Below are 12,771 nucleotides of genomic sequence, written 5' to 3'. Positions count from 1 at the left end.
TTTCATTAAAGTCTTTGGAGGATCGTCAAGATTTCATTCACCTGCTTCCTGAATTAGAGAGAGACTTATGTTAAGCAAAGCCTTTCATAGAGTGCATTTCAGAGTTTGGTTCTTTTTGGAGAAGGTTTGTTGACAGATGCCACACTGGGTGATTTCCTTTGGAGAAGGTGAGGATATTCCTCAGGAGGACCTTGGTGATCTTGGAGGGGTGTGGTGAGAGTTCTGTCTTCAGATACTCTGGCCCATTTTCTCTAAGGGCCTTAAGATCAGACATAAAAGTTTTAAATATAGCCCTGTATTATACTGATAACCAGTGAAGTTTTTGCAGAAATAGTGTAATGTGAACACGTCACTTACAACCTTTTGTGGCACTCTGAATCAGTTGTTGCTGGTACAAGATCTTTGTAAAGGCAAATGAAAAAGAGGGAATCTGAAACACAGGAAACCAAGTCAAGCAAAAAAAAAAAAAAAAAAGCATGATTCAAGATCTTTGTAAAGGCAAATGAAAAAGAGGGAATCTGGAGCACAGGAAACCAAGTCAAGCAAAAAAAAAAAAAAAAAAAGCACAATGTGCCTGCAAGACTGGGTCGGCATCTATGTTCTCTTTCTATGTGCACGTGAGCAATCGTTCATACATTCTAGGAGCATCGCTCACAGATTTTACATGGTTGCTCTCAAAAATACTTGCAAATCCAGAAAATTGTTTTTAGAACTTGTTGCTCACACATAAAAAAAAATTTTTTAGAACTTGTCGCTCACATAAAAAATTATTTGTGCACGCCCGGCTATTCCGTAGAGGGAGCATTGGTTGGCATCCAAAGTTTATTGAAGGGCCTGATATGGGCCATGTTTTGGCAGAATGCCTGTGTTGGGGGTCACCAATGTGACTGGTACAATCAGAATATTGTCTTCTGTTCCTTCCAAAATCTCTAGGTATTACCAGCATATACAAAGGTGAAAACAGCATAGCCAGTTTGCACATCTAAGTAGATAATGCTGCAAGTACTCTAGCACAGTGTTCTTCAATCGCCGGTCCGAGGACTGATGCCGGTCCGCAAAAATCTCTCGCCGGACCGCAAAGGATCAGTGTCCCCCGCAAGCACCGAGTTAAAAAGGTGACTCGCTGCAAATGCCTCGTGGACCACCCAGGCAAAAACACCAGTGCAGCCGTCCTCCAACACCTCCAGGTAGCGCCGGGGATGCCAACGGGGAGCTCGCATGAACCTGGTACAGTGGCCGATGGGCAACTCTGGGTCAAAGGCCACTGGAGAGCTGGAGGAACCATAATCTGCCTGTAATTTTTCATTTTGTTTGGTCCCAAGCATACTCCTCAGAGGCAACAGACAATAAGACAGCAGAAAGGTGTGGTTTGGAAAAAGATATATTATATAGAAATATGCTTATTACACATATACAGTACTTAGGAGAAATTTGTTACAGAGCTGCTTCTGTGTGTGTGTGTAAGAAAAATGTGTCTTTCCTTATGTAAATGGCTGAAGAGGAGTGGGTGTGTCCTGCTATGTAGGAGTCTGAGGAGGGGGGTGTGTGTGTGAAAGGGGAAAGGAGAGTAAGTCCTGCTATTCTGAGTGAGTCTGTAGTTATATACCTGAATTCTCTCTTTCCAGCATCATCTCTGACACAATTTGATTTGATGTTTTTCTGATTACCAAGGAAGTGTGAATTCCTTTGAACGTCCAGCACTCTGAGCCAAGCTGTGTAGGTCCTTTTGTGTTCTTGAGTACTGATCCTAAGATAAATATCAATCTGACACTGCCCTTTTCCAGTTCTCTGGGACTGTGCCTGGCTCTCAAACATTGAAAAAAGTTGAAGTTGTCAGAACTTCCCTATGAAAAAGGTCCAACAGACTGGAGCTTAGGGCCATTCTAATGGTGTTACAGAAGCTGGAGAAGAGTCTGGAAGAACAGGCAATCTTCTGGGACAATGTTACAGTGGGGACGAATGTCAATTGCCAAGGAAGTACCAGACGTGCACAGCTGAACCTGGAAGCCCACTTATTGTTTTGGTGTGTTAAATTTTAACTAACAAATTTGTTTTTATGTCACCATTAATATTGTACTTGTTTCATTTATTATTACATGTTATTTTATTGTACATCGCCTAGCAATTTAAATAGGCGATTCATCAAGAATAAATAAACTTGAAACTTGAACTTGAAACTTGCAGGCGATCTCCACAGTGCATGTAGCAGAAGTAGACAATGTCCAGGCTGATTACCTCAGCAGGCACACCTTGGACCCGGAAGAATGGATGTTATCAGCAGCAGTGTTCCAGTGTATTGTTCTTTGATGGGGTCAGCCAACTTTCAATATGATGGCTACAGCGAGGAGCAAGAAGGTGGACTGGTTCTTCAGTTGAAGATCCGAGCCCAGAAGCAAAGGTTTGGATGCCCTAATCCAGCCATGGCCAAAGAATGAGCTCTTGTACATGTTTCCTCCATGGCTCATGGTAGGCTGAATACTTCACAAAGTAGCAAGTTACCCAGGGAGAGTAGTTCTTGTAGCACCGGATGGCCATGCAGGCCGTGGTACACTGACCTAGTGTGTCTTCAGAGGGCCAGAGTCTCAGACTGCAGGTACAACCCAATATTCTGTCTCTGGGTCCAGTGGTCATAGAAGATCCAGATCGCTTTGTTCTTATGGCATGGCTCTTGAATGGGCAGCAGAGGTAGTTATTGGTACTCTCCTCAGAGCCAAGAAGCCTTTGATGGCCTCTGCTTACGTTAAGGCATGGGAGACATTTCAGCACTGTTGCATGAAAGAGAACTTGGAGCTGTTTAGTGGTCCAATCACAGTGGTGCTAGTTTTCCTCCAAGCGGATCTCGACAAAAACATAGAAACATGATGGCAGATAAAGGCCAAATGGCCCATCTAGTCTGCCCATCCGCAGTAACCATTATCGCTTTCTCTCTCCGAGAGATCCTACATGCCTAGCCCAGGCCCTTTTGAATTCAGACACAGTCTCTGTCTCCACCACCTCTTCTGGGAGACTGTTCCGTGCATCTACCACCCTTTCTGTAAAAAAGTATTTCCTTAGATTATTCCGGAGCCTATCACCTCTTAACTTAATCCTATGCCCTCTCATTGCAGAGGTTCCTTTCAAATGAAAGACTCGACTCATGCGCATTTACATTATGTAGGTATTTAAATGTCTCAATCGTATCTCCTTTCTCCTGCCTCGCAGAGGCATCACTCAGGGTCCAAGTGGCAGGCCTCTTGTACTTCAGAGCCCGTGGACACAAAGCTCCCCATACTTCTCATCCAGACATAGCCAGATTCCTAAAGGAGATGCTTAGGCTGAGACCACCAGTAAAACAACTGTTTCTGTCATGGAACCTTAATGTGGTTTTGCATGGATTCAGTCAGGCTCCTTATGAGCCTATTCAAGAGGCCTCCTTGTTGGATATTGCCGTCAAGATAGTTTTTCTCATGGCCATTACGTTAGTGAGATGAGTCTCAGTGATGCAGGCCCTATCATGCAGGGAGTCGTTCTTCAAGTTAATAGTGGTGGAAGTTTCCTTGTGCATGGTTCCGTCTTTGCCAAAGGTGGTTTCAGCATTTCAATCAAGACCATAGAGTCAAAGAAAAAGGACCAGATTCTAAAATAGCTGAATGTGATGAGAGTTTTCTTACGTTACCTGGAGGTCACCAATGAGTTCCAACTGTCAAACCGTCTATTTGTGCTCACCAGTCAGGTTACACGTGGTAGACCAGTGTCTAAGAATACCATCTGAAGATGGATACGGATGGCCTTCTCGTCAGCATATATTGCCTGTGGCAAGCAATTGCTGGTCTCCTTGAAAGCACACTCCACACAAAGCGTAGTGTCTTTGTGGGTGAAAGCTCGGGCGATTTCACTCTGAGAGATTTGTAGGCCAGCAATCTGGTCCACTCTGAATATATGTTCTCCAAGTTCTACAGAGTGGACGTGGCAGTACAGGAGGACACCATCTTTGGGTCCTCAGTATTATGAGCAGGTGCAGAGGTCCTGCCCTAGATTTTTGGGACTGCTTTTGTATGTCTCTATTGTCCAGAATGACACATCTATTGCACTAGAAAAAGAGATTGGTTCTTACCTTGCTAATATCTTTTCTAGTAGATAGATGTGTCATTCTGGAACAACCCCCCCCCCCCCCATCAGTATATACGCTGTCTGCCTACTGTCTCAATCAGTACGTTCAAGTCAAAACTGAGATTTATATGTCAGACCTTAGGGGTATGAAGAATAATCTATTAATATAAAACATTGGGGGAATGTTTGAGCTCCATAAATGTTTCTGATTAGTATGGTCATTTCAGTGTTTCAATTGTTCAATTATAATGTTTAACATGTTTGTTATACTTTCAGAGCAGAACAATTTGTAGTTTGGGGAGTCTCCTTGTACCCCTGTTTATTATGTGTTCCTGTATAGGCCTATCACCTGCTTTGGTACAAAGTGAAGAGGGCAGCAGAGCCCTCTGGAGAAGGAGGAGGAGTTAAAAACCTAGAATGGATTCCTTCTGCATGGCTCGCAAGCATGGGGAGAATACCCTGCTGTCCAGAATCACATACTTAACTACTACTACTAGAAAAGATATTAGCAAGATAAGAACCTAATCTCTTTTTTAGAAATGTCTGACAAATGGACTGCAGGAGGAGGCATGAGCAATAGCTATAGAGACAGCAGCAAACCAGTCCTGCTTTTCCCTGCAACCTATTAGCTGGCTAAGTTTCCTTAATAACTTCTGACCAATGGACTGCAGTTATCTTTGTATCACTTTCCATGGTTCCCCCAGCTTGTTAACTTCAGCTGTGTTTTCCCTCTTACATTTCATATGTTTTCCCTCAGCATCTCACAGAGACAGTGCCTTAGAAACATTCAATCCTGCTTTTGCCTGCTGCCTATTGGCTGGCTAAGTTTTTAAGCTTTGTTAGGAATACCTGACCAATGAGCTGCAGGGGGAAGCAGGAACATTGGAAAAATCCCCCAAATGAATTTTGCTGAACTCCAACTAAATCGCTTTCTCACACCCAAAAATCCTAGATTCACCCCATTTCATGAAAATCCTTAGGGCAGTTTCAAGATAAAATTTACCTACATACAAACATATATTGCTCGCTTTATGGTATAGGATATATAATGAGATGCAATATAGCAATAAAATAGTTATCAGATAAGTCATAACTGTATTTTTCCATTCATCTGTATGGACCATTTGACCTTTATCTGCCATCATATTTCTATGTTTCTGTTAGGGAGAGGAGGAGATAATGGATGTTGTGGATGGGCAGACTGGTTGGACCATTTGGCCTTTATCTACTGTCATATTTCTGTGTTTCTCCTTTGTCTTTTCTGTTGCCCTCTCGTACTCTAAAAGAAAGAGAGAATGAGAACATTCTTAGAATTGAAAGTTGATTTGATGCTCTCGGATGAATTATTTTCATTAACAGTGTAAGGAGGAATTTTGCCACCAGTCAGAGGAATGGTACATATTGAAATAGAAAGAATTAAGTTGGGGTAGAGTGTTATGATGTTCTCAATACATTATGTTTGAGCTTCTTTCATTGCAGAGTATCTACTTGACAACTACCAGAAAAGGGGCTTTTTCATATGTGGGTCATTTCTTGTGGAATACTTTACCATCGGTAATTTGTGATCAATTAGGATATCTTACTTTTCGAAAGATGTTGAAAACTTGACTTTTTTCTTCAGCATTTAATATCATTGATCATTCAATTCTGTTATTAGTTCTCTTTTACTTTAGGATTGATTATGTGTGAAATCTGTTATAAGTGAAAGATTGATTGTAAACTGCTTTCAATCTGGTTGTTTGTAATTGGCAGCCACTTGGAAGAAGAGTGACCTTCCGCTTTTGGATGCTGTCCTACATAAAGTAAATTACATCTATTTGATGTCTAAGTTAACTGCATTGCGAAGAAATAGGCTTTCATACTTTCATAAAGCTTGGTCCTCTTATATTACTTGGTGTGAGATGTCCCAGCCTATGATATCTTGATGTTTTCTATTATCAGGCATGTTTTACTGCTACACTCTCACTCCGTAAGGAGAAATATGGTTTTTGGGAGGGGGGAGATGGGTTAGGGGGTAGGTTTGACTATTTTGTAGTTTGGGGACTTTGTTTTCTTTTCCCTGTACTGGAGACTTTGAGCCATGAACTGAAGAATGACAGAATGTTATTGGTTGAACCTCTTATGACATGTTGCTTTTATAGCATTGTATGCTAACATGGTGCTTTGTTTCTTGTTGTTATTTTATGTGCCTTATTTGGTTCAATAAAAGTAAAAAAAAAAAAAAAGAAAGTAAACTGCTCTTAAACCTTGTGTACAGGGTGGTATATTTAGTAAATGAATAGAATAGAATATACCCATCCATATGTAGAAAAACTATTCACTGTCTGAAGGTTTGTTCTGGTTGCTGGATAGGAGGGTGAACCCAGGATCTGTGCTTTCTACCCTGAGGAAACCAAATTACCAAATAGGAAATTTCACTTTCTTTACTATTAATCCCCGTTCTGTTAATGTTTCCAGCTGTTGGGATTAGCCTACCTTAGAAAAGTAATTTTAGACCACTTTATAACGTGTACTAGGACCAGTGCTTTGAACATACGGTGTTTATAAATGATCGCTATGGCGATGCCGGATGATTACTCTCCTGATGTGGGAAAGGAGGGATGTGAAGGACCTTTCTTCTCTCCCAGGCCGCATCTTTCAGCGAACTTGGGAACCATTTTGGACTACCTTGACTCCTCTGGCTCGCAGCCGCTTGCTTAACTGCTGAATTTTTGTTTTGTGTTTTATCTTGTTCTGCTTGACATGCCTGCTTTCTTTTGTGTGTTCCTTGGTACTGTTTATCTGGATGGAGAACCCGGGGGGGGGGGGAGTTTTGTGAGGGTTTGTTTAGGGGGGGGTTGTTTGGGGGGGCTGCGGTCTTTGTGGTTTGGGTTTTCAATACCAAAAATGTTGAGCTGACTTGTCTTTTGAATTGTTGCTCTTTTGCTGTTTTTGTTTGCTCAATAAAATATATTTGACTATAAATGATCTGGTAATGGGAGCAATGAGTGAATTGATCAAATTTACAGATTATTGAAAGCTGTTAAATCACATGCAAATTGGGAAAGTTGCAAGAAGTCCTTGCGAGACTGGAAAATGGGAATCCAAATGGCAGATGAAATTTAATGTGGCCAAGTGCAAAGTGACCTTTTATCTCTCAGGAGTAGGAGGAAAAGCAAATCACTTGCAAAATATAAATACACACTCTTAGAAATGCTCACTATCAATAATAACAGACAAATAATAATAATAACTTTATTTTTGTATACCGCAATACCACAAACAGTTCAGAGCGGTTTACAATGTAAGAGACTGTACAAACACAGTGAAGATACAATGCAAGGGAATGTACTATGCAGTTGGGAGCAGTTTACAATGCAGGGGACTGTACATATTCAGTATAAGTGTTTATACAGCGAAGAACAATGCAGATTTACAATGCAAGAGATTGTACATATACAGCAGAGGTATTTATACAGTGAAAATACAGTGCAAGAGACTTATAGAGCAAGATACAATGCAAGGGACAGTATAATGCAATGGTTTACTATGCAATGAAAGTTACATATATAGTGAGGATACAGGGTGATGAATGACAGGAAAAAAATGCCATATAATGTGCAAAGTGATACACAAAGAGAAGAATAGCCCAAATTATTGATGCATGATGCTAGGATCTACATTAGGAGTCAACAACAGTTACAAAAAAGATCTAAATGTCATTGTAGACAATATATTGAAATCTATAGTTTAGTGTGAGGGATGTCTTGAGATCAGTTTTTCAAATATCTAAAATGAGGCAGAACAAAAAAGACAAGGGCCTGTACTGTTCACAAAGGTATAGAGGCCCAGAGCTCAAACAACGCATGATAACCACATCTGGCTGGGTAGCATAGCAGAGACTGACTAGATCCCACATTTTTAATGGGTATTGCTCAGACTGGAGGATGTTCCTATCTGGGAAAGAGGGCCACTTTTATTTTATTGCTGTAAATGTATTAAACTTACTGAATGCCAGTACCCAGCATTTATGACTTTTTTTGACAGAAAATAAAATCCTTTGAATATATTATTATAGTTTAATAAACTGAGGCAGAAGAAGGTCAGCTGCATATCCTGCTGATTATAATCCCTTCTGCACCCAACTAAGCTACTACTTACTAAATCTCACCATGTTTAAACCTAGATTACCTTTTGTAGAGCATTCATAATCACTTTAATCACATGAGGGAATTTCTTTTGCTTTTTCCTCTCTAAGATGAGGTTGGTCAGAACTCCTCACAAGCTGGTACAACTGGAACCCAGTATAGCACAGTAGAAAATTTGATCTCCACGGGGGTGAAGACAACACCTCCTACAAAGGAAGCATTAAACCATCTTGGACGTGGTATTGAGGATGTGCGCCCCAGTGTGGAGAGCCTTCTGGATGAATTGGAGAGTTCGGTACCTAGTCCAGTGTGAGTTATTTGTCCAGTTCTGTACAGCAACCCCATCCTCAAATCTTTACCCCACTTCTCAACTAAAGGGGAACATCATGATCCTGAAAGTTAGAATACTTCTTTACCATGACCTCATTCCATAACCCTTGTAACCCAAGGGCTGAAGTGCACTCCAGAGAGAGTATAATCTGCAGAACCCGTGGGGGACTCTCAGCAGATAATTGCCTTCAACTTGTTTGCTTTGGAGCCCCCCAGTCTTGCCTCACTGGTTACCCAGGCCTTGCTATGCACCTTGTAACCTAATTAGAACATTTATTAACTTGTTATACTACTTTTCCAATGTCTAATAGAGTGGTTTACAGTTTTAAAATATTAAAGATATTAAAGAATTATTACAAATTTACCATTGACAAATATATACTGCTCTTCACTTTAGTAATTCTATTTTTAAATGTTTCCTGCTCTGTATCTTGACTGTCCACAGTAAACATTTGATACCTTTATATTAGCATGAGAGAGACCCAGGTATTATGATGCTATGCTTGTTTCTTGGGAGAAGACTGTTTTACCTGTTCAATTTACTTATCTATCTGCTATTTGAAACATTAATAGAAATATATTAACTTTTTCCTACAAAGTTATTTTTAGAAACAGATGATATAATATTTTTTTCCTTGTAGCCCAGTAATCACTGTTTCTCAGGGAGAAGTTAATAATGCACAACGTGCTACAACAAGCCAACAACATCAACGTATATCTGCTTCATCAGCAACCCGGGAGCTGGATGAGCTGATGGCATCACTCTCTGATTTTAAGGTACTAGTTAAAAATAGGAGACTGAAATCTTCTCCTTTTCTACACTCAAAATGATGATGGTGTGCTAGGATGAAGGCTGAGATCAGTGTCTGCAACAATGGACAAGTAGTAAAGGAGAGTCAATGTCTAAATCCCTTTAGACATTGACTGACATGAATGTATGTTATTTGTAGTGAGGTTATTGCCATTTGGGTTCTGTTCTATTCTTCTTTGTCCTTGTTGACTAAATAGCTTCCTGTCGCCATACCTTTATTTTAATTTAATGTTTCAAAATTATATATTAAAAATAAACTTAGAAAAAAAGGCAATCCATTCAATATTTATTAAATTACAAATAAAAAATACACAGAACATAGAGAATAAAACATGTAAGTCTCCTAAATGGAAAGTTGACAGCAATAAAAATAAACCCCAAAAAAAGAAGTAAAATAAAAATATCCATACTGGGTTAGACCTATTGTCCATCAATCCCAGTATTTCACTTCCATCACTGGCCAATCTCGGTAACAAGTACCTGACAGAAACCCAAATAGTAGCATTATTCCATGCTACAGATCTCAGGTTGAGCACCCCATGAACATCTCAATAGAAGACCATGGACTTTTCCTCAAGGAACTTGTCCAAAGCTTTCTTAACTTCAGATGCATTAACTGCTGTTACCATATTCTCTGGCAACAAGTTCTAGCTCTTAACTATTTGTTGAGTGAAAAAATATTTCCTTCTGTTTGTTTTAAAAGTATTTCTATGTAACTTAATTGAGTGTCTCCTAGTCTTTATATTTTTTTGAAAGGGCTACTGTCAAGTTGGGCCACCGTAAATATAAGGTTAAATAATGCCAGCACATACACATGAACCATGAAAACCATTCACTAAGAATCATTGGGGTTTGAGAGTTCTTGTACATCTGTTGCCTCTAGCACTGGTCTTACCCTGAAGAAAGTCTCTCAGTTGACTTGATGTAAAGAATATGTGTTACTTTGATATTTGAAAATTCAGATGGATTTAAATCAGAACATATACAATATTCATATAACACTAGAAAACCATGCAATTGTAAGACTTAACCATAAAATCCTCTCTAACCTTTTCACCCCATGCTCTAGACCAGTGTGAAGATGCAATACTACTAAACAACTAGAAATTAAAAAACAATGATCGGAAACTCGGGGAGATTAATTTCTGATACTTCCCCTTATCTTTAATATGAAATTCAGATAGAACTTCTAGTTATTCAAGTGCAAAAGGTACAGTAGGCTTGACAAGTGGATTTCCTTCCCCAAATCATGAGGATTGCAGAAGGTATCGTCTACATTTTTCAGCTCTACCTTCTAATTTCCCTGGGCAATGCCTCAGTTCCTCAGTTAACCATCCATAGCAAGCGGGGGCAATCCTGCCTTGAAGGCATCTATTTCCAGGTGGATTTGCATGGTTATTGTGGTTGCTTACAATCCGTGCATTTCTGCCTGAGGTTTGTAGAGTAGCTACCTGGTCCACCTTCCATACCCGTACTAGGTTTATGGAGTGGACATTGTGACACAAACAGGCACTGTGTTTGGGTCCTCAATGTTCGTAGCAGGCTCATCTGCCCTGCCCCAGACTCGTAGAATGGCTTTGGTAGATCCCACTGGTCAAGCCTATTGTACCCTTTGCAATGAAAGGAAAGATAAGGTTCTTACCTCAATAATCTTCTTTCCAGTAGAAGGGTACAGTAGAAAGCTTGATGACTCGCCCTGTCAGATGTTAAGTTAACCTGCTTTCTGCCTCAGGATCTCCAGATATTTGTCTGTGATCAACCAAGAAAGAATAAAGATGATTAATGTTTTTCTGTTATACAAGTAAGAAGAGTTATTAGGTAGCTCTATAGCAAAATATTTTGTGAGAGGCTATAGGAGCTGCATAAACATTAATGCTGGTTGCACTCAAGTAGGTGGCTTGTTGGTTCCACTGCTATTTCTGATAACTGTCCATTGGTTTAATTAATTGTTCTTGCTGTAGGCTTAATTGGTCAGGGAGTTCCCCATGCCCTCCTTGTTATTTCTCCTTTTTTAGGGGTTATCCATTACTTTGGTATGAACTGAGGCACTGCCCAGTGACACAAGGAGGCAGAGTTGAAAAATGTGATGCTTTCTGCAATCCTTACGATTTGGGGACAGGAACCCACTTGTCAAGCCTACTGGAACCCACTTGTCAAGTTCTACTGGAAAGAAGATTATCGAGGTAAGAACCTAATCTTTCCTTTGTTACCCTGGTATTTAATTGCACATTTAAGAAGGACATTAAAAAAAATTATGATATACTTTTGAAATTTCAGATGCACATATTAAGCTGCTTGAAAGGAATTTCTTTTGAGTGGCTGGGGAAAGATCTAGAAAGATTATTTTTTTAACTATGAAATAACATCTCATGAAGGGGCTTATTTTATACAGTGTACTAAGCAGTTGGCATGGGGTTTAGTGCACACAAACCTTCATTGGAAGCTCATGGTTATATCTACATAACCATGAGCTTCCAATAAAGGTTGGGGTGCACTAAACCCCATGCCCACTGCTTAGTACACTGTATAAAATAAGCCCCTCTGTGAGATGTTATTTCATAGTTATTGCACATTAAGGTCCCAATTCTATGGTGCCTAGAAAATCACTTGACTAATGCAGTGCTAAGTGTGATTCTATAAAAGCTATGTGCAACTTATATAATCATATTAAGCACCCATTTAGGCCAGGTTTTTCTTGGTTTAAATGCCCGTACTTAAGTTTTACACGCATTGGCGCGTAAATCAAAAACTTGTACAAAACTTAAAAACCCTCCTATGATCTGTCCCCTCCCACGCACGCTTTTAGATACTCGCACTAGACATGATGCATAACACTTTGTGCTATGAGCCTACCAAATTATGCATGTTTCAGTTAACTCCAATTAGCGTCAGTTATGAGGTACTAATTGCCAGTTCTAGTGCAATGTGTCTGGTGATCCTGAACCATAGGGTTTTGCACCTGAACCAGCAAATTGCTTGCAGAAAACTGTCAATCATCTTTTCAACTCTACCTCCTTCCCAGGGAGCTGCACCTCAGTTTGTTTTCTGCAAGCAAGTTGTTCAGAAGTGTTTCTGCTCTGCTGTGCGGTTTTATTATTTTGGGGTATTTTTTCTAAGTGTTTGATTGGAAGCTTGGTGCCCAGAGGTTCCTACTGGTTAAGACCTTTGCCTTGGAGAAGATGGAGAATAGCGTTGTGGAAGTCTACTGCAGGATCCGCTCTTGGGGATATCTACCTGGCCAGCCTGCCTTTCATATTTTTGAAGCTTGGGAGCCATCTCCTGCGTAGCAGCTTGCATTCCTGATTTATTCAGGAGCTTGAGTGCAGGCTGATTGGCTCCTTCTTGGCTTGGCCAGGATTAATATTGGGCAACTTTGTGGTCCTTCCCCACTTGCGATGAGGTTTTCTAGGGGTT

General features: G+C 40.2%; 1 protein-coding gene across 2 annotated transcripts in view; it reads left to right on the top strand.

Annotated features, from left to right (window-relative positions):
- PXN (paxillin) overlaps positions 1-12,771 on the top strand; it is a 127,536-nt gene that overhangs the window by 81,942 nt on the left and 32,823 nt on the right. For both annotated transcript variants that reach the window (XM_033954862.1, XM_033954861.1), the window contains exons 5-6: positions 8,327-8,525; positions 9,188-9,323. In XM_033954862.1, coding sequence (XP_033810753.1) covers positions 8,327-8,525; positions 9,188-9,323 — 335 coding nt within the window. The remainder of the gene's footprint in view (positions 1-8,326; positions 8,526-9,187; positions 9,324-12,771) is intronic.

The sequence above is a fragment of the Geotrypetes seraphini genome, chromosome 8 (assembly GCF_902459505.1).
Source record: "Geotrypetes seraphini chromosome 8, aGeoSer1.1, whole genome shotgun sequence".
In the NCBI taxonomy this organism is placed as follows: domain Eukaryota; kingdom Metazoa; phylum Chordata; class Amphibia; order Gymnophiona; family Dermophiidae; genus Geotrypetes; species Geotrypetes seraphini.
Note: the sequence above shows the minus strand (reverse complement) of the source record. Positions and strands in the feature narration are given on the sequence as shown.